Source organism: Papio anubis, chromosome 19 (genome assembly GCF_008728515.1).
Source record: "Papio anubis isolate 15944 chromosome 19, Panubis1.0, whole genome shotgun sequence".
NCBI lineage: Eukaryota > Metazoa > Chordata > Mammalia > Primates > Cercopithecidae > Papio > Papio anubis.
In genome coordinates, this window is record NC_044994.1 from 65,079,718 (window position 1) to 65,102,671 (window position 22,954).

General features: G+C 41.1%; 1 protein-coding gene and 1 long non-coding RNA gene across 5 annotated transcripts in view; one reads left to right on the plus strand and one right to left on the minus strand.

Annotated features, from left to right (window-relative positions):
* The window catches only part of LOC101010945 (neuropilin and tolloid-like protein 1), a 124,693-nt gene extending 120,326 nt beyond the window's left edge, over positions 1–4,367 (minus strand). For all 4 annotated transcript variants that reach the window (XM_003914479.5, XM_009192906.4, XM_003914478.5 and 1 more), the window contains exons 1-3: positions 3,997–4,367; positions 1,924–1,977; positions 1,544–1,681 (exon numbers count right to left, since the gene is read on the minus strand). In XM_003914479.5, coding sequence (XP_003914528.1) covers positions 1,544–1,681; positions 1,924–1,977; positions 3,997–4,024 — 220 coding nt within the window. In that variant the 5' untranslated portion in view covers positions 4,025–4,367. The remainder of the gene's footprint in view (positions 1–1,543; positions 1,682–1,923; positions 1,978–3,996) is intronic.
* A 7,275-nt stretch (positions 4,368–11,642) lies between these two features.
* Positions 11,643–18,478, plus strand: LOC116271495. Its single transcript, XR_004180108.1, has 2 exons — positions 11,643–18,142; positions 18,268–18,478. It is a non-coding gene; the product is annotated as an uncharacterized LOC116271495 (long non-coding RNA).
* The last annotated feature ends 4,476 nt before the right edge of the window (positions 18,479–22,954 follow it).

A 22,954-nucleotide genomic window follows, 5' to 3' on the forward strand; every position in this document is an offset into this window, starting at 1 on the left:
TACTCTATATAGAGAATGATGCCTTCCCTGGAATTTCTTCAGAAACCAAGGTGAGCATCTCTTCTTCCCGGTTTTCTTCTCTTTGGCTTCCCTGTTGCAACTACTTTGTGCTAATCCTGGGGCCCCTACAGATTGTTTAGGGAAACGGACATAGTCCCCAGAGAATATTGTTAAGTCCTATGAGACAAGTAGCAAGTACCTTTTCTATCAGTCGTAAAAGGAATTTGCACTGCCAGACCTTAGGTTTTCAGTGTTATCCTTTTAATAGCAGAGCTTATTGTTTTACCTTCTTACAGTGTGGTTTCTTTTTCCTGAAAGTTCAACTTCAAGTACTAAGGGTGGGGGAAGGTCTTTGGCCCAATAATTACCAACAAAAATAATCATTTCTAAATAGAGATTCTTAAAATTAGGTAAACAGAAAGTCTGCTCCTTTGAAAACTCTATCAAATGAATGTGTCCCCATTTATAATAGAGCATATATCTTTACATTAAGACAGTTTTGCCTGTGTGTGTGTGTGTGTGTGTGTGTGTGTGTGTGTGTGGAGGGGGGTGCTTCCAAGTTTTAGGCTATTAGGTACTAACAGTTGGAATACTGAAAACTTCCATCACCAGTTGAAATGCTTCTACATTTTAAAAGCTGTACTTAAGAGAGAGGTGTTGGCAGGGAGCCATGGTTCACACCTGTAATCCCAGCACTTTGGGAGGCCAAGGTGGGTAGGTCACTTGAGGTCAAGAGTTCAAGATCAGCCTGGCCAACATGGTAAAACACCGTTTCTGCCAAAAATGCAAAAATTAGCCAGGCATGGTGGCGTATGCTTGTAATCCCAGCTACTCAGGAGGCTGAGGCAGGAGAATCGCTGGAAATCAGGAGACTCTCGCTCCGTCTCAAAAAAAAAAAAAAAAAAAAGATGTTTACAAGGTTAGTGTAAAGGGGAAATGTTCAAAGAGAAGTCTCTTTCCAACACCATTTATCTTTCATGTTGGAAAAAAGTCATGAAAGAAAGTGTCATAATTTACAATCCCGACCTTGACTTTAAAATGAGATGTTACTTGTTAACATAAATAAGGTAACTATCTTTCAGACCAGTGTTTAGAAAATGTGATTATTGATTGATCTTTGACATTAATATGATTTTTGTACTTTATAATATTAAAGAAAATGTAACATGCAGGTTATTCTACTAATTGTTGAGCTAAAAAAATACTAGTTTCTCAAACTTATACATTAGTTAATATTGTGCCAACTATGCATCTATTCTATGGCATTAGAACTCTAAATCAATTAAGCCAACTGCAAAATAAACTCTTAAGTTGTTCATTTGTTTTTATTGCACCGAATTTGCTTGTTCATAACCCATTACTAAGAATTTCAATAATTAGCCTGATTCCAGATTTTACAGTTACTTGATTCACTCAGAGATATTTTTGCGCATGATCTCCAAATCAATTTTGTAATGCCTATACGCATATTCTTCATCCAAAGCAGAGAGATGGCCAGGTTTTGGCTTAGTGCTCTCTTAACTCTGGCACTGTTTCCCCTTACCTTCTATGATGTAGATGCATTCCCGGTCAGGGGGATACTTGCTGGGATAGTTGGGAGAGGTAAAGATACCTCCCTCTGCATGTTTTGTCCAAGTTCCACACTGCACTGACTTCTGTGTTTCTGAGGTGGTTTGCTTTTCTGTTTTAAAAAAAAATGTTTTAAAAAGAGCCATCATCCAATTTTTCTATTATACTAAAAATAGAGAGGACATTCTTATAATATCCATTAGTAAATTAATTTTTACATGTTGTCTTAGCCAAACCAATCAATTATACACATTATAGCAGGTTCAGATATTCTGGAATATTAAGAGTAGAAGGATAATAGGAAAATACAAAATAATTCGAGGTCTTCCACTAGATTTTTCTAAGTAAACACACCTGTTCCTTTCTTGGTTGCCCCAGACAAATGGAGGATGATTAAACTTGCTACAACTGAAACAGAAAAGAAAAACTGGAGTTAAAATACACTGAAATGATCAAATCCCATAAAAACATAACATAATTTCAAGACAAAATATCAAAGCTGATTAACTGTATCATTGTTAACTGTTAGAAGTTGATTCAGAACTTGGAAAAACCAATTTGAAATGTACAAATCAGGAAACCTTGGGACTCCCTTAAGGAAGTAATGCAAGTTAAGAATGGATGAGACCCAAACTCCTAAGGCAAATACATCGTTCACTCTAAAGGCAACATGACAATTTATTCATGTCACACACAGTACAGTGGGACTTCAGGAGTCACACTGTATCTAAACTGCCCTTAGGGAATGGCTCTGCTAGCATCTCTGAAGGAAGAGAGGGGCCAGAAGGTAAAAAGGAGGAAAAGGAGAGGCAAACGATGAGAACAGCTCCATGACTGTTCCTGACACACTGCAGTGTGGCTGTATTTTAGAAAATAAATACTTAGACAAATCCTACAGGCTGTGGGGGAGGGGAACAAGCAAGAAACAGATTAATGTGGATTGTGGGCATTAAGCAGCATTACTAGAATGTTGCCTACAAAAATGTTCTGAACCTCCAAGTAACCCCATCCCTCAGCACTTTCTAAGCTGTGAAATTAATCTCTTCTAACTTTAACTTGATTTAATACCAAATCAATCTATAGAAATTGATTATTAATTTGAGAAAGGTGATTTTCAAAAGCATTATATTGAGTCAGGTTTCCAGTGTCAAAGAGACTCTGATTTGTAACTTAACAGTGAATCTGCAATGCCATTATAATCTAAACTTGTTTTACTTCCATATTCTTGATCTAATCAACATTTTTACAAGATGAAACACTAGCAAAATAGTAAGTAAGCTAGTCTTCATAATTTGATTTTTCTATTTTATTTTTCTTATTCATTTTGTTGTCCAATGACATAAAAGGTATATGTTTTCATATTTTCACTTAAAATGAATTGGGAGGAGAGCACAACTCACAAATATTTCCTGAATTAAAGCTCATCACAGGCTTATACATTTATACTTAAACATTATTATAAGAAAGGTATCTAGGTCTTGATATTAATATTTAAAATATTATAAACTGTGTTACTTTATGCTCTAGTCAGTTCATTTGCATTTTAAATTAAGGCACTGGCTGCTGCTGTTACTGTGTGTTTCCACAGGGGAAAAAAAATCAATTTAATTTGTCGTGCTTCTGCTCACACCCAGAACACACAGGTACACATCCTTCGGCATCAGGATGTGTATTTGTTTACTCCGCTCTTCCTGTTTCGGTGAAATCACATTACAGACCATGTACTGTGTTTAACTCATCAGCAAAGCCCTCTCTTAACTGCGTGGCTCGCGATCAACACTCTCATCTTTGCTTAGTAATGATAAATTTCCACCACACATTTTCTTATACTGTCTTTTACTCGATGACTCGTGATACTATTTTCCTCTCATTCCTTCCCACCCCTACACTGCCCGCGTTACCACACACCCATAAAGCGACATCAGCGGTCTCCGGGCGGAAAGGGGTGGAGGCTGACCCTCGCCCTTCCCTCCAGCGCCGGCTTCAGGTGTGCCTTCTGCTACCTCCCGGACTGCGAACAGGGGCCCTCCGAGCTCCGGGAGCCCCTGGAAGAGGAAGACTCCTCTCACCCCACTAGGTATCATCCGCTCTCTCCCGCTTTCCACCTGCGCCCTCGCTTGGGCCAATCTCTGCCGCACGTGTCCATCCCTGAACTGCACGCTATTCTCCACCCCCGGGGGGTTCCTGCGCACCGAAAGCCCGTTCTCCCCGGCAGGTTGTGGGATCGCGCGACGGCTGACCGCGCGCCGCCCCCACGCCCGGTTCCACGATGCTGCAATACAGAAAGTTTACGTCGGCCCCAACCCGCGCGGGACTGCAGGGTCCGCCGGAGCGCGGCGCAGAGGCTTTTCCTGCGCGTTCGGCCGCTGGAAAGGGGCGGGAGGGCTGGCTCCGGGAGCGCACGGGCGCGGCGGGCAGGGTACTCACTGTGAAGCACGCTGCGCCCATGGATCATGTCTGTGCGTTACACCAGAGGCTCCGGGCTCCACTAATTCCATTTAGAGACGGGAAGACTTCCAGTGGCGGGGGGAGGACAGGGTCGAGAGGTGTTAAAGACGCAAAGCAAGAACGAAATAAAGGGGGCCCGAGAGGGAGACCAAAAGGAAGGGGGAGCTCGGAGCCCACGCTGTAGCCAGATCCGGATGAGTCCGTCCTCCGCCCCGGGCGGGCTCTCGCTCTCGCTGGCCCTCAGCGCCGCGCAGCCAGCAGCATCCCCACCGTGACGCTCGCATCACACCCGGGCGCCGGCCGCCACCATCCGCGCCGCCGCCGTCAGGACCCTCCTCCCGGGCATCGTCGCCGCCGCAGGGTCGGGAGGACGCGGCGCGAGGCAGGCGGCGAGCGCGGGGCGAGCCCCGGGACGCCCCCGAGCCGGTGCCGGGGAGCGGGCGCAGCGAGGTGGGGGCCAGTCCAGACCGACGGCAGCGACGGAGCGGGCGGCGGCGGCGGCAGGGATGGCTCAGTCCCCAGTCTCAGACGCGCCGCGCAGCAGGTCGGAGCAGCCTCCCCGGGAGGATGTCCAGCGGCAGCGCTCCTCGCTCCAGCCCTTGGGGATCTTCCGCTGAGGCATTGAAGGCAGGAGGAAGGGGTCCGTCATCGGCTCGCCGGGCTGCGCGCCACCTCTGCGATCTTGCGGAAAGAGGAGCGGGCGGGTGGGCGTCTGGGAGGCGGGCTGGAGGGCGGTGCAGGGGAGCGGGGTGGCGGGGAGGGGGGGCGGGGAAGGGAGGGAGGAGGAAGGAGCCGGAAGAGGGCAGAGTTACCAAATGGGCGCCTTAGTCATGGCTTGGGGCTCCGAGACCCTCCTGGAAGCCCGGAGCCTGGGTGGGATAGCGACGCTGCGCGTAGCCGGCGCCCCGGGGCTGGTGCGCGGCGGAATGGGGCCGCGGCGGCGGCAGCAAGGACATCCCAACCGCGCGGATCTGGGGGAGGGGCGGGGAAGGGGTGAGGACCCGGCTGGGATCCGCGGCTCGGCGCGCCAGGGCGCAGAGAGAGGATGCAGCCGCAAATCCCGAGCCGGATCCTCGTGCCGGACGGAAGGCGTGGAAGCTGGAGGGGCCTTCGTGTGAAAATCCCTTGTGGGGTTTGGTGTTTCACTTTTTAAAGGTTAGACCTTGCGGGCTCTGTGCCTCCCACCCCTTGTTTTCCATCCGCGTAAAGGAACTGGGCGCCCCCCTCCTTCTCTCCCCGGGACGCAGGTTTCGCCGCGGACTCCGCGCTCAGCTTGGGAGACACGGCAGGGGCGCGCCCCAGGGAAAGGCGGCGGTAAAAGTTTCGCGGCTGAGCACCGGGCCTGATGCCGAGTGCCCTCCACCAAATTGCTCCTGCAAAGACGCGGGCTTCTTGCAATTAACCCCCCCACCTCGAGGTGTTTAAAACCACCCCAAGGCACACACGGACCCCCGTTCCCTCGCGCCACTTCCCCCTGCAGGCGCGCGCGGCGCGTTGAAGTCTGAGAGACTAGAGTTGCGAGGAAACAGCACCGGAAGAGCCCGGGCTTGTAAAATGCGAATCAATGAATACGAAATATCTGCAACCGCCAGGCAGCTCCGGGAAGGGCTGGAGCGTGCGGGGGTGCGGGGAGTCCCTCCCTGGGCGCCGCAACGGCACCTCCTCCCTTTCCCGGCTCCGTCCCGCCCTCCCTCCTCGGCCTCTGCGGACGCGGCCCACGCAGACCACAGCCGAGCTCGCCGGACCCCGGGACTACGGAGGCCATCCCGTCCGGTCACGCACACCCGCGCCGCGGCTGGGGCTTGGGTTGAGGACTGTAGGGGGAAGAAGCCGTGGTAGGAAGAGCTAATGGCAATGGCGGGGTCGCCGGGGGGCGGGGGGTCAGTAGCAGACGCTGAGCTGTGAAGACTAGGGTGGCCCCGAAAGGCCGAGGAAAGGAGAAAGGGCCATAAGAAGAGTCCGGTGAGCGCTCGAGGCTGGGGCGCTGCCTCCCTGCTCTGGCCCGGCCTCGGCTTCCCGGCACCTGCTGCTGGGGCGCCCACGTGCGCGCGGGGCGTGGGTTGCTCGTCGCGGTCCTGCCCACGCCTAGCGCAGCGGCTGTGAGCGGGTGCAGGTCTCTTGCCAGTAAGTTGGGATGAGGGACGATGAGGTGACCCCCAAGTCTGGAAGGGATTCAGAGACTCTTACGGGCCCCCGGGCCTCCTACCACCGCACCAAGCTGCTGGTTCCTCGATTTCCAGGGTGGGGTAAAGTGACTGAGCAGAGGGGTTGGTGTGTTTGTGTGTGCGCGCGCATATACGCGCGCGTGTGTTGTGCATCCGTTTAATGAAAGGTGGGTCATGGGTCAACCCGGGAGTGGAGCGAGATGGAGACGTGAAGAGAGAGAGGTGAGAGAAGGAGGAAGACATGGACCGAGTAAGAGATAGAGAAAGGGGAAGAGAGGACAGAGGGAGAAGGGAGAGAGAAAGAAAGGAGAGAGAGGAAAGGGAAAAGAGCAGGGAGAGAAAAGAGAGACAGGAGAGAGAAGGAGGGGACAGAAGAGAGTGGGGAGAGGAGAAAAGAGAGAAGGTGAGGGGGACAGAAGAAATGGGGGAGAGAGGGAAGAGGACAGAGGCTGCGCGCCTCTGAATACGCCAAGTCCAGCAGAGTTGGAGGCCTGTGAGAGAAGCTGCAAGCTTGAGCAAAGGGCGAGAGGTGAGCGGATAAAGGGAGATTGGGGAGTATCCGCTCACGCACCTACTTGTAAAAGGATCTAGGGGAAACACGCAGAAGGTCCTGGGAGTCCTGTGACCCACGTGAGGTGCTCGTGCCAGCGCGGGGTGAGGTGGTGGGCAATGTTGGTCCTGGACTTGAGGAAGAAATTCTCCAGCCTTAAGGAAGCAAAAGCGTTCAAAGATCAGTGAGGCCGCTTCACAGAGGGATATGCAGATGACAGAATGCCTGGAAAATGCACCTCTGTAGAGGAGAGGGTGGGGGTCTTGCAAAAGGACCAGTCATAAGAGTTGACAGTTGAATATTGGAATCTTCCTTATGGTTGGATAGTACTTTCTTTATATCCAAAATATGCGTTATTCGTGAAAATGACGCAGTTCTACGAAGTGGCAACATTTAAAATTATTTAGAGAGAGTTACTGCATTTCTCAATCACAGTTTGAAGGCAGACAAAAAAAAAAAAACAAAAAACTTGGTTTTACGATAAATGCAGTCATTCACCTACCCTCTTCTTCTCTCTTTGTCCATATCAGTTTCCCAGGACACAGATTTTGTAACCTGCCAAGGAAGTGGCTACCTTGCTAGACAGGTAGTCCTTTTATCAGGAGACAGGAAATTAGAAGGAAATCATAGGGAAGGTGAAAGTGTCCTAACCTTTTCTCCATGCGTGTATTTGAAGTGGCCTCTATTTTCTTTCTTTTTTTTCTTTTGAATTAAAGGCTGGAGCGCAGTGGCTGGATCACAGCTTGCTGCAGCCTCAACTTCCTGGGCTCAACTGAGCTTCCCACCTTAGCCTCTGAAGTAACTGGGACTACATGCACAGCCCATCATGCCTGGCTAATTATTTTATTTTATATATTTTTTAGAGAGGGGGTCTAGCCATGTTACCCAGGCTGTTCTCCTGGCCAAAAGGGATCCTCTGACTTCCCGCTGATCTTTTTAATGTCCAGTGCTTTCTTGGGCAATGCGTGGGGCTGAGGCATGAAATTTTGCTGAAACCTTAGTGCTGAGGGAGTGAGTGTGCACATTCTGGACCTAGGACAGGCAAGAGGCCTGGCCGGCTCAGGTGCTCTGATAATCAACCAAGAGACTGGGCCAAAACAGATGCTGTGGCCCTTGCTGCACTACCCTACTCCTCCCAGGCTGCAGGTGCAGCACTGTTATTGATGATTCCATTCATTTTTCTTCATACAGACCCATACACACTCTTCGCCATCCACGACATCCTGTTTACTTGGCAAGCTGCTTTCTCATTTTTAAGTTCCAGAATCCGCACTTGCTGAGTAATGCTACCTCCCTAATAGGGACCCATAAGATTTTTCTTTCTGAGAAAAACCAACATATGGGAAAAGTTCAGTTTCTCCAAGAAAAGGTTGTGCACACATATGGTCAAATTACAAGATGTCGTTATTTTGAAAGGGAGAGCATATAAACTGATAGCTTTTGTGAGTTGAGTGCGCCGTCCTGGAAGACGGTGCTTTGTCGCAGTTCCCCAAGGTTAACACTTCTATAGTGACTACTATAGAAGATGGTGCAGAATTAAAGCCACTTGAACCCAAAGAAGGTGTCATTAGTAAGTTGGTTTTATTTTTTAGCTTGCACCTTCCTAACAATGAAAGATTAGAAGGACTTCCAAAATCCTAAAAAGAGTTAGTGTAGGATACATGCCATTCCAATTCAAATGCACATAGTATTTGTCTACATATGTGTACTTCTCTATAGAAAAAAATAAAACTACAGGTCTACCAGGGCTCCTTTGTTAATTAAGCTCCAGTACTAGCACATCTTAAAAGTTGTCTATCAGTGAAAGAGGTGGTGCTACAAAAAATAACTCAAATATAGTAGTGCTACTGACACATCCATATTATAATAATATTTTTTGATTTTTACATAACTATTTACATGATTATGAAGTGTAAAGGTTTTTGTATTTAAAAATATATGTCATAATATAGTTTCTCAAAAACAAGTAATTCGCTGGTAATTATAGGAATGTTTTTTGAAAATTATCTGAAATACTCTTACATGAAGCTGGTTTTAAGCAATATTGAAGAAGCTCTTCAGCAATCTATAGGTGTATCCTAACACATAGAAAGTCTCCGGCCGGGCGCGGTGGCTCACGCCTGTAATCCCAGCACTTGGGGAGGCCGAGGCGGGTGGATCACAAAGTCAGGAGATCGAGACCATCCTGGCTAACACGGTGAAACCCCGTGTCTACTAAAAAAATACGAAAAATCAGCCGGACATGGTGGCGGCGCCTGTAGTCCCAGTTACTCGGGAGGCTGAGGCAGGAGAATGGCGTGAACCCGGGAGGCAGAGCTTACAGTGAACCAAGATCACGCCACTGCACTCCAGCCTGGGCCACAGAGCAAGACTCCATCTCAAAAAAAAAAAAAGAAAAAAAGAGGCCGGGCGCGGTGGCTCAAGCCTGTAATCCCAGCACTTTGGGAGGCCGAGACGGGCGGATCACGAGGTCAGGAGATCGAGACCATCCTGGCTAACACGGTGAAACCCCGTCTCTACTAAAAAATACAAAAAACTAGCCGGGCAAGGTGGCGGGCGCCTGTAGTCCCAGCTACTCGGGAGGCTGAGGCAGGAGAATGGCGTGAACCCGGGAGGCGGAGCTTGCAGTGAGCTGAGATCAGGCCACTGCACTCCAGCCTGGGCGACAGAGCGAGACTCCGTCTCAAAAAAAAAAAAAAAAAAAAAAAAAAAAAAAAGAAAAAAAGAAAGTCTCCATGAAATAGAAGGCATGTCAAAATCTCTGAAATCTTACATTTAAACCAAGCAGGACATTTTATGATCACCACTAGGGACAAATAAAATACGGTTTTGTTAGAAGTACAAATATGTTGTATTTTTAGACAGCACAAGAATATTAGCTTCTTGTGGGAAAGAACTTTCATAGCACTTCCTTAACCAGTTATTTAATAGCACTTTCACATACATGATCCATCAGTCCGTATCAAAATTTCAGAAAAAAATTATTTTCATTTTGATTGATATTTACTTCACAGTGTATGATATTTACTTCGAAGTGACGTTTACTTTGCAGTGTATATAAATAATTTTTATAATCACTTGACTGATTATAAGATCATCCTCTATAAATCAATATAAACTTCAGGAACATTTATGAAGATATACCCCAAGATTAAAAGTGTTAAGGCTCCGTACAGAAGCCACCTTTGTACTATAAGTATTGTACCACAAAGTCCACTCACTGCTATTTCAGGGAAAAAAACAAGTTTCCATTCCTGGAGGACGGCATATTTGGAAAACAGAAAGCTAAACTAAAGGGTAAATCTACATATTCCATGTCAAAATAACCATTAATAAGTACAAACAAAATGTTATTTCAGTGTGCTAAATCAGATATGTGAAAGTCTCTTATGAGTTAGACATACTGTGTGTGTGTGTGTTTTGAAGTCTCGCCCTGTTGCTCAGGCTGGAATGAGGTGGCATGATCTCAGCTCACTGCAGCCTCAGCCCCCTGGGTTCAAGCCTGCCTCAGCCTCCAGAGTAGCTGGGATTATAGGTGTGTGCCTCCACGCCTGCCTAATTTTTTTTATGTTTTTAGTAGAAACAGGGTTTTGCCATGTTGGCCATGCTGGTCTCAAACTCCTACCATCAGGTGATCGGCCCCCCTTGGCCTCCCAAAGTGCTGAGATTACAGATGTGAACCACAGCGCCCAGCCTTTTTTCATAATTATATAAGTTAATAGCATCACATGAACTTAATAGCTTTGACTGTTTAGCACATACTTTAATCTTATTATGATTTTTTATGATTTTTTATTATGTGGATTTGGAAACTAACAAAAGCCATGATTTGCTTGGTGAAAGTAACCCTGGATGTTAAGGTAGGACTTAACATCCAGGATTTATCTGACTTAAATACATTTTGAGGAGAGTACCAAGCTTTTGTGCATAAAAGGAAATGTTAAATGAAAATCTTCCTTTTTTAAAATACTAACTACCTGATTTACCTATTCTTCCTTTGAGTGTCCATTCTCTGTTATAATTAATATGGTACAAGGAAATGTCCTACCATGTTTCCATTTACATTTGCAAGACAAGAAATGAAACATAAAATAATTTTGTTCTCAGTTTTAGATTAGATAAATTTGCAAATAATATATTTTCAGAAAGTAGTAATATATATAGCAGCAGAATTTTTGCCAAATAGTTATAGTTACAATAATTTTCAAAAATTAAGGCAAAATATGTTTTTACTTTTTAGTGAATTATTATTTAAAATATTCTCTAAAATAGTTTTATAATTGATATGTGCAGTCAATTTTTGGTATATATATATATCTTTTCTTTTTTCTTTTTTTTTTTTTTCGAGACAGAGTCTTGCTCTGTCACCCAGGCTGGAGTGTAGCAGCATGATCTCGGCTCACTGCAACCTCCACCTCCCGGGTTCCAGTGATTCTCCTGCCTCAGCCTCCCAAGTAGCTGGCACGCACCACCACACCTGACTACTTTTTGTATTTTTAGTAAAAATGTGGTTTCACCATATTGGTCAGGCTGGTCTTGAACTCCTGATCTCAGGTGATCCACCTGCCTTGGCTTCCCAAAGTGCTGGGATTACAGGTGTGAGCCACAGGCAATCGCTAATTCACCACAATTTCCAACACCCTCACCTACTCCCTGACACTATGTAGAAAATATCCGGCTAGGCACAATGGCTCATGTCTGTAATCCCAGCACTTTGGGAGGCCGAGGTGGGTGGATCACCTGAGGTCAGGAGTTCAAGACCAGCCTGGCTAACATGGTAAAACCCTGTCTCTACTAAAAATACAAAAATTAGCTGGGTGTGGTGGTGCATGCCTGTAGTCCCAGCTACTTGGAAGGCTGTGGCAGGCAAATCGCTTAAACCTGGGAGGTAGAGGTTGCAGTGAGCCGAGATAATGCAGCGTGGGCAACAGAGTGAGACTCCGTCTCAGGAGAAAAAAAAAAAAAAAAGGAAATATCCACACTACTTTCCATTTCATTTGCATGAATATGAAGTTTTGCATCTCTATCAGCATTCTTAAGACACCAGTTTTTACTAAATAGGACACAGGATATAGTTGTGATTTGTTAGGTCTTACTTGCCCCGCCTCTGTATGTATTTCAGTTGCAATCCTTGATCTTACTGTATCTTATCATTCTTTAAATGAAGAAAATGAGGCCAAAAGAAGCGCAGCGATTTCTGTAATGCCACTTTTTTTGATAACTGCATAGCTGACAGCATCCAGGACTTTCTACCTTATTGGGGGTGTGTATGGAGGGGAGGGGGAACTGCTTAGATTGTTTCACCTGAGTTCAGGGGAAAGCCCTCATTCTTTCTGCATGTTACCACTCACTCACTTCTAGCCAGAGCGTGAGTGCCTCGATGCCACTGCCAAATGTAATAAGCCCTAAGAGGGTTGATCCCAAAACAAAAAGAAAATAATATATAAAAAAGGCAATTATCAGGGAAAAATAAAGCAAATTCATTGTAGGGAACTGCACAGGGATCAGAAACCATGGCATGCAGAAGGTAAAAATGAGAGAGAGCAGAGATTATCAAGTTACTGCAAAGACTTACTGGAATCACACACATTTATAGACACACATGCAGTATAAGGAGAGCGCAGGTGGGTAGAAAGGGAATATAATATCCTAGCTGAATAATAATAACCTCCTAGAAAAGCGACAGTTCCTTAATATGATTTTTACAATGTTAAACCATGATGTGTAGAAGTTAAGAGCATTGAAGTCAAGAACATTTTGTTTGAATACCAGGTCTATCAATTACAAGGTGTATAATAATTACTTAAACTTTCTCAGCCTATGCGCTCTCCTCTGTAAGACAGTCCTAATAACACATAGGACTATTTAAGAGTTTAAATGGGAAGACATCAAAAGCACTGAGCACAGTGGCAGCATATATAAATAAATATTTCAATATTTTGTTAACACTGTCAGTACTGCTCGTTATTGTGAACAGCAGCATATGGAAGCTGTTCCATGCAAGCCTAGAGATGGCTAATACCCATATCTATAAGTGTACCTAGAGCTATGCAGGTACCTATACCTACTTCGATATCTATGTCTACACCTATATTTATGTCTCTATCTGCATCACCAAGTGTATGTCTTTTATAGTTTAATATAGCAATGCTGATAGAAACCTAAGTCAAGAAAGATTCATATGCGTCAAAGCCAAGCTCAATAACCAATACAAAAAAATGTGAAAATCTCTGTAGGATACAGAAGATTCATGTTGTTGGTGGAGGAAACTGGAGAAGGCTAAGGGCTATAAGTGGAGACGTTCTGTGAGATAGTTCTGTAATAATGCCATCTCAGAGTGAGAAGGGTAAAGCAATAACGAAAAAGGAAAAGGAATATTTCAACTTAATGATATTTCATAATATAATTATACAATATCATAAGACCTCAAAACAAAAACAGGTATAGAGGACTAAATAGACTATTTTGAACAAAAAATACACAACTAGAATCACGATAATAACATTTAATAAAATTGAAGACAGAGAAAAATTCTTAAAGATTATGGAGAGTAAGAAGATGGTAATAGCAAAAAACAGATTATTTCAGGAAAGAGCAAGAATTAGACTGACAGCAGTCTTGGAAAAATGACATTGGGCACGGAGTGAATGGAACTGTACTGTCAAAGTGTTAAAGAAAAACTTTTTAACCTAATATTTATTTATATGCCTGTAAACTATTGCTTAAAGTTTAAAATAAAGATATTTTAACATACTCAATTTAAAAAAATCCTTAGATGATGTATTATAGCAAGAAGAATGATGACTTCAGGAGGATATTGCAATATCGAAGTAAAGATGAGTAAAGTCTTGTGAAAATTCATTGTCTAAATAACTGATATATATTATGAGGGGTAAGATGGGAAGAAAATAGGGAGATGTGTTGTAAATTTCTTTTCTTGCTTGGATAAAAATGGTAGATATTCAATATCACTAGATATTGGAAAAGAGTGTTAGTATAGCTGTATGTAAGTTAGGTAACTGCTATAAGAATAAAACAGAATATTACATGTTCATGTTGGCTAAAGAAAACAACCTGTCCAATGGAATATGCCAGTAATAATAATAATAATAATAATGATAATAATAATAAATGGAGCACAAAAGCAAAATAAAATTAAAAATAATAGAAGTATGGTGGCAGAAAACATGAAAAAATGATAGAAATAATCATAAAACTGTATGGGTTAAAGGTTTCAGTGAGAAGAGAATATTTCTGATTAGATATTAACTAAAATAAAATTCATGAACATGTGTGTAAAGGATATATTTAACACAATTTATAGATTTATTGAAAATATATGACTGGGAAAAGATTTCCAAGTCAAATAAGTATACTGGGATGACAGTTATATACTAGGCAAATAGCATCAAAGCAAGACAACTATAAGAAAAAAATTTCGTTGTACACTATTAGGGAAAAAAATAGTCAAATTGATAAAATTGTCCCAAATACATACACAGCTAAAGTTTAGCCTCAAATTATTTTTAGAGTGAAAAATAACAAACATTATGTTAAGTAATAATTGTAGTTGGAAATTTTTAACACAATCTTCTCAGAAACTGACTGATTAAAACATTTTAAAATTAGCAGATATTAAGAACTTATGAATAAAAGTTTATTTTAGACAAGTATGAATTTAAAGTCAACAAAAATAAACACATTTTAAACTCCTATAAAACATTTATTTAAAATAAATATATTATTGGCAAAAAATATAAGTTCAAAGAGTTAACATACAGAGTATGTCCCATGAGATACAATATTAAAAACTGATATCCAAAGTACAGCTTAATGTCACATGTCTGAAAATTAAACAATGCTTACAACAATAATACAGTTATTTAATACATGGTTCTTAGATCAAATAAGAAATTATGAAAGTTTACTATATGTAGTTTAATGACATATAATAACAAATATCTAAATCTATGATCAACAGATGTCTAAATCTGTGGCGTGTTATAAAGTAATGTTTAGAAGAAAACTTTCAGTTTTTAATAGAACAGCCTAATACTTGGTATAGAACAACATAGTCAACTCAAGAAAAAGGAAAAATGCATAAATTAGTAGAAATCAATCAGACTAACAATAAGAATATTTATTAAAAGTAAATTCCAGTTATTTGAAAAAAAAATTAGCCAGATAAACTTCTATCCAGATGATCAGGAGCAATAAAAAAATAGAAGTCCTACCAACAACACAAAGAATGAAATGCAGAGAAAATAGAGATAAAAACAGAGTAGAGAATATGAGCACCTGCATGTAAACCAATGTGAAAACCAGGATGAAATGGATAAAATTATTTTTAGAAAAACTGTAAAGTGCAAACATTTCTGAAGAAAAAAAAGTTTATTGATATATCCATAACCATAAATAAATGGAATTGCTGATTCTGCTCACTCCCTCTCACTCCACCAAAATAAATACCTAAATGAGTGATTGCAGGCTGACTGAATGGATGAATACACAAATGAATTAGTCTCTGGACAAAAAAAAAAAAATTACATCTAAAAAGATATTACCTCTAAAGTTTATAACACGTTGTACCTCTAAGGAGGTGATAATCCACTTTGCCTGCAAGGTGTTCCAGAAAATTTTGTAAAAAGAGAAAAAACTATAACATTAGTTTCAAGAAGCTCGTATAGCCTTGGAATCAAAATGAAATGCAGTGAACTCTGGTGTTGTGTCCAGCATTATTACCCTCCTGGGCCTATGTCAAGGCCCATTGACCCGATCTCCAATGACTTGCAATTGCAGACATTTTCTAAGGGCTTCCTTTGGCTGCTGGAGCCCGCTTTGCTCAGCCTCACCGCAGGGAGAAGTGCCAACAACCTTCAAACAATGACTGCTGGGGTTTTGTCTCCCTTACCCATCACGTAGTGCCATCATGCAGTGCAGGCCTCCAGAGTTCCCAGCAGGGTGACGGACTAGTTTTGCGCAGTAGTGATGTGCTTGATAACAAAGAGTTACATGGCTGTCTTCCTGTCCTGGTCTCAGTTCCCGATACTCTACTAGTATACTCTGGAAGAACCTCTGAAATAACTATACTTACATTCTTATCCCAGGGTTTTTGTCATTGTTTTTCTGTTTTATTTTTCTTGGAAAAGGCAATTGGTACCCAAAGTGTTCCCAGGATGGAGATTCCCTGCCTGGATGCTGGATGTGGACATCTCCCCGCTTGTAAACAGCAGGCATTCTATGAACGGGGATTATTGGAACAGCAGTGCCCTGGCCCCTGGCATGTCATCCCATCACAATTGCTAAGGCTTTTGCCTGTGGAAAACTGGGATAGAAAATAGAACAGTGTGCCCTGGTTTATGTCTTATCTCTGGTGTTTCTATATTAAAGTCAGACTCTGATAGGGAAGAAGTAGGACGTTAAGACCTGGGGTGGAGACTCCAGGGTGGCTGTGCTTGAGAATGTTGAACATGCAGGTTCCCCTAAGCCCTTTGGATCAGCACAAGTGTCTCATCTACACCTGCTAGAGAATAGCAGCCTCCTCTCCTCTCAAACTCGGTAATTCCCCTCCCCAAGGCAAAAGCCATACAGGATAATATATACTTGCTGTCCTCAAGATCTGACCTTACCTCCCTTCATTGATTCTAAACCAATTACGAGGTTCAAGTCTCAGCATGTCCTCACTGGGGAAATTCTGTTTCTGTCTAGGGAACAAATAAAGATTATTAGCAGAACTGAGAATGGATCTTGTGGGTGCTATATGCCTTCAAAACCAGCATCTCCAGGAGATTCACTGTGAGCCATTATTTTCTTGAAGTTTCAAGGAAACCTTCCAGTAGTTTAATAGTAGTTTATTGTTAGTGCTTATGTACTTTGTCCTTGCCACATTCAATCCTGAGTCACAAGCAAGTTCTCCAACATCAAAAATATCTTACTGATACCTATATTTTGTCCCCACCACCCCTGTATCCCAGTCTGGTAACTGCCTTTATATCTAGGTTTTGCTATTAATAGTAATTCTGTTACTATCAAGTTGAGTTCAGAAATAAGAAAATATAACTAGTCATACTTTCTCACACTGAACACATAGTTTATTATATTCACACACAGTTTTCTCCCTTTGCCCCACAAAACAATGTTCAAAGTTCAATGAGGCATTCCTCATAAAATTTAGATAGCCAGCATGGCAATTCCACTTGAAACCTTATATACAATCTGAAAATTGTCTCCACTTTAAAAATGGGAAAATATTTGTAACATATTACAGCTATAGAAGTTTATAGTACATGTTAGAGAAGACTCAAGAATTCTGGGTGATGGTCAAACTAATGCCCAACACATTATTTATGGAAATCTGTGGTCCTAACACTCACCTTGGTGAGTAGATATTTACCTTTTGTTATTATATCTATTTGCTATTATTTCTCCTAAATTATTTTTCAAGTGACAGAGTCATCCAGGGAAGTCATCCAGGGAAGAACAAAGCTCATATATCAGGGATTTTTTTTTTATGTCTTTTCAATACAATTCTGTATTGAATAAACAGAGTAGATTTGTAAGGAAATGAGAGAATGTTGGTGATATGGTTTGGCTCTGTGTCCCCACTCAAATCTCAGCTCAAATTGTAAACACCACGCACATGTCGAGGAAGAATCCTGGTGGGAGGTGATTGGCTCATGGAATCCATTTCCTTGATGCTGTTCTCCTGATAGTGAGGGAGTTCTCACAAGTTCTGATGGTTTAAGCATGGCAGTTTACCCTGAGGTCTCCTTCCTGCTAGTATATTAGGCGTGCCTTGCTTCCCCTTCACATTCCGCCATGATTATGCATTTCCTGAGGCCTCCCAAGCCATGCAGAACTGAGTCAATTAAACCTCTTTTCTTTATAAATTAACCAGTCTCTGGTATTCTTTATAGCAGTGTGAAAATGAACTTATACAGTTGGGTTAACTCATGTAGAGTCCGTGTGCTGTACAAAAATACACTTCTTATACAGTCACAGAATATGTTTTGCACAACCAAGGCCAACTTAAATAGGAATACTAATAGTAAACATTACTTTTTTTAAAAAAAGTATTGTTTTCTGATAATTTAGGTCTGTAAAACAGGAAAAAGGATCAAATAAATGAAAATATAGATGTAAAGATAGATAATTGATAGATGATAGATGTGGATAGACAAAGAGCTAGTAAATAATCATATGTTGGAATTTAATACCTTATTTGTCTAGCATTTACTAAGTACCGTCCTATCCATGTTTATGAAATAAAGGTTTTACCTTTACTTAGGAAACTTATGTATTACTTTAAAAAAAAAGAAAAGAAACATGTTCTTACTCTTTCACCTAGGCTGGAGTGTAGTGATGTGATCATAGCTCACCACTTCTGCCTTCCTAATAGCTGAGACTACAGGTGTGTACCACTATGCCCAGCTTACATTACTTTAAAGATAAAATGCATTGTTCTTGTTACCCTCTGCAATAAGAATTTTTTTATTATGTATTCTTAATATATACTTTTGACTCATATTCTTTTAGGCATACGACTCAGGATTCCTAACTACATATACATGGATAGAAGTGCATGAACAGAAAATCTGCTCTTCTGGAATACCAAATGCAAAATTAAAGTCACTACAAGCAGAATTTGGAGAAAACAAATAAAAGATGCAATATAGTTTTTAAAATCATTGTTAAAATATAATGAGCCTGTACTTTGCTTAAACAATAAAAACGTCTTTGATTTATACTGAATTTTGTTTTATTTGGATAAACTAATGTGAAACATCTTGAAAATGTCTTCTGCATCATTTTGGTTTTATTATAGTGAAACTCCCATTTATGTAATGCAAATTATATACAAAACTGTGCTTCCCTAAGGGGATCCCCTTAATAGAAACACCAAAACTCATTCAACTCTTGTCCTCTGTAGTAGTTATTTAATTAGCCTTTCTATGCTATACGTTCTAGGGATATCTGAATTTATGAAATTTATCAATTCTTCTTACAATTATGATCCTCAGTATAACTCAGCATAAGTCTGACTGTGCTTCTGAAGTCAGTTAGTTTATTTATTGTCATCCATGCTTAGGTGGAGAGAGAATTTCCAGTTGCCTGATTACTCTGTGAGGTAAGAATTTGTTAGCAACTCTCCCAGGTCATCTTTTTAAATAAGTCTTAAGAGTACATCAGAGAGAAATAGATAGCATGAAATCCGATTTAGCTGTTCTTTGTTGTAGAAAACTCCATTTGATACAGAAAGCTAAGACATATCCATTGACACACAACAAAGCTTACTAAATTTATCAATAGAATAAAACATGAAATCAATAGAAGTCAAACTCATCAAATTATTTTTCTCATTTAGACTCATCTTGACATAAAACAAATGGATCATGACACATCCCAAGAGAGACTTAGGGTAGAGAGCACAGGGAAATGCTTTTCTTAGAAGGGAGTCTATGGGGATGCCAGTTTTCAACGATCATGATATTTTATTACATGTTTCTGTAACTTTCAAAAATTTATAAATTCCATAACTGGTAGATATACCTACCCCACTTTAAACATATGGGTACAGTTAGTTAAAGATAACAAAGTAAAACAGGAAGATGTTTTCAGTGATCAGAATAGCTTAATAATCTATCCTAAGTGGGTGAATACAATTCTTGATAAATTGTCCCAAAAGGTGCTGGTCTATGCCCTTAAAAAAGAAAACTTTTGTTTTCATTAAATTATAGATAAATTCATATGTTGGTTTTATTCTAAATTGCAGAATTAAGTGTCTAACAGATTTCTGATTAAACATGCAAGGGATGGGTATATTTTCAATAACTTTGAAAAAATAACGTATCTATTCAACTTTCAAGTAATATTTGGACTAAATATATAATTCTACACTATAATTGTGTAGAAATTTGACTTTTTCATTGTAGTCCAGATCTCAATTATTACTAATATTTCATGCTGATTCCTGAGGCTTAGTACCTATTTCTTTTCCCTGTGGTGACTTTAAAGCCTTTCTCAATTTTTTTCAGAATGCAATTCCTCAACATCTTTTAATCTGAAAACTCCTGACTTTTGGGAAGATATATCCTCAGATTAATTTATGTTATGAATCTTGTTTTTGCCTATGTGTACTTTCAAAGTGTTCTACAATTAGCATATTAATTGTGATGATAGAAAGTGAAATGTAGTTTGTATAAAAAGAAATCTGTTCATGTATGTCTTTAGCAGTTGTAGGCATGGCATTTCAACCCCCAAAAAGTGTCAGACGTTTCTCTTTCTCCCCATAGTCTGTTTTGAATCAGTGAGGAAAAGTATTGACATAAGCTTCTCAGCACAGAGGTGAGCTCCTCCTCACCTTTCCTTGGCAATCACTGAGTCACATGCTCCTACCTAAATTAGTCCCTAGTCAGAGGAGAAGAATCAAGATGAGTGGCTGAAAAATCAGATCCATTTCCTCTCTGGCCAGGAGTTTTTCTCTCTTTGTTTAGGACAGGAGCTGATGTAGGTGAGCCTCCAGTCATTACCATGTGTGTTGCACATTTCCCACTTAATGAATGTTAGTTTCTACTTAGTTACCCTATTCTTCCCTGCCGTTGCATCCTGGGTGTGTTGAGAATGGATAATTTGTCTTGTTTCCCTTAAGGAAAGCAAAGTATAACCAATAATTTGGAATTTGATGGAGCAAACTATACACAGCCATGAGATCTCGAACTTGAAACTGGAGCAGTAAAAGGGTGAAAACATGGGTATTTTGTGTGGGATGAGTGCATTTATTGTAAACATGTATTTTAATCTATGTATAGGATGAAAGGTATGAGTGGATGTTGTATATCTATATTACTCTGTTTTCACGCTGCTGATAAAGACATACCCAAGACTGGGCACTTTACAAAAGAAACAGATTTAATGGACTTACAGTTCCACATGGCTGGGGAAGTCTCACAATCATAATGGAAGGCAAGGAGGAGCAAGTCATGTCTTACATGGATGGCAGCAGGCAAAGAGAAGAGAGATTGTACAGGGAAACTCCCCCTCATAAAACCATCAGATCTCGTGAGACTTACTGTCATGAGAACAGCATGGGAAAGACCTGCCCCCATGATTCAATTACCTCCCACAGGGTCCCTCCCACAATAAGTGGGAGTTCAAGATGAGATATGGGTGGTGACACACCCAAACCGTATCAATATCTAAAGAGAGGTGGAAATAGGCATTGATAGTTACTATGTAGTCATTAATTGCTCACTTTGTAGGTGCTAATTCAACCCCAATTTTTTTAAGGTATTTATTTCTTTGCTTAGAATTTCAGCACAAACAATATTAAAATTGATGATGATAATGCTTTAACTGCTGCCAATGTTTGCTCTGGACATGATTGTAATTTTTCTAGGAAAAGTCTGCCTTGATCTTAAACAGAAACTAGAAAGAGATTTTACTTTCTCTTTCATAACTGTTATTATGTGAATCTTATACTATTTCAACTGTGTTCCAACAATAATGTTATGGTTTTCTTTTCATCTTGAACTCCCACTTATTGTGGGAGGGACCCTGTGGGAGGTAATTGAATCATGGGGGCAGGTCTTTCCCATGCTGCCCATTTTTAATTGGGTTATTTGTAGGTTTTTTCTGCTGTTGCATTGTACAAATTTAATATCTAAATTATATATTTTAGATATTAGCCCCTTATCAGATATTTTTGGTTTGCAAATATTTTCTCCCAATCCACAGGTTGCCTTTCCACTCTGTCGATTGTTTCCTTTGTTGCACAGAAGCTTTTCAGTTTGTGCAGTCACACTTTTCTATTTTTCTTTTATTTCCTGTGCTTTTAAATGATACAGGAATAACTACATACGGCATTTATGCAAACAGTACCTTTCTTTTGAATAGCATATATTTATTTGTTTGTATTAAAATCATTTAGTAATTATTAGAAACCATGAACTCTTCTAAGCAACTCACGTATCTTAACATATAAAAGTGATAACCCTGTGAGGCATGTGTATTTTATTCAAATTTTCCAGATGAAAACACTTGGGCACAGTGAGGTTTGACTGATACACCAAGAAGCAGATTCAAACAAAAGTGATCTTGCTGCAGAATTAATATATTTCAATATTAGATCACGTTGCCTTTCCACAATCTTATCACTTGTTTAATTAAATAAATAAATGACTGTATTGATGCACGCATGAATTAATGGTTAAATGAATGAAGAGTACTGAGATTATGATAAAATACAAGACTCAGAAGTGATATTTATCTCTTCAAATAGTCAATTAATAGAACCTTTGGTAATGACAAAAACACTTCAGACTTACAGGTGCCTTAAGGAACTAACCCATGAAACCCATAAAAAAGTGAGTTATGCATTAGAGAAATAAAACATCAGATACATTCATTGCAGCTAGTAATACCAGAGGTCACATCAGCCTTATCCCCTTCCCTTTTTAAAAAACATCCATTTCAAGAATTTTCAATGGTAAAAATATTGTTATAAATACAGTCACTGCTGAAGGTTGCATGTTGCAAAGGCTTGCTGGAAGAGGGACCAGGTGTCTGAAGAAGCACAGCAGGTGGAGGAGAAGGAGGTGAAGGAGGTGGAACCCGCCAGTCAGGACTCAAACAGGTTGAGGCCTTCACATACAGGTGTTCAGGAGAAACACAGGACTATGGGAGGCCCAGGCAGGAGGATCACTTGAGCCCAGGAGTTCAAGACAAGCCTGGAGAACATGGTGAAACCTCAGTCTCTACACACACGAAAAAACAAAAACCAAAAAAAACATAGCCTGGTGTTGTGGCATGTGACTGTATTCCCAACTACTTGGGAGACTGAGGTGGGAGGATCACCTGAGCCCAGGAGGTCAAGACCACAGTGAACCATGACCATATCACTACACTGTAGTCTAGTGGACAGAACAAGATCATGTCTCAAAAATAAAATAAAATAAAAAATAAATTAATCTCTAAAGACTTTTAAAATATCCCTGTCTACTTTTTCCCTATGTTTCTTTCCCTTTGAGTCAATGAATTTGTCATCCTTTAGGTTTTCTTTTGGTAGTTACATACCTTTAAAGTTAAACAGATTACTGTATATTGATTTCTCAAGTTTTGACACTACCTATTTGCTTCTTGTTATGAAGGACAAGAATTTAGCTACTGCTCACCACACACCGCCTCCCCTGCTTCATCCTTCAGTGAGATAGAGAGTATATTCAGT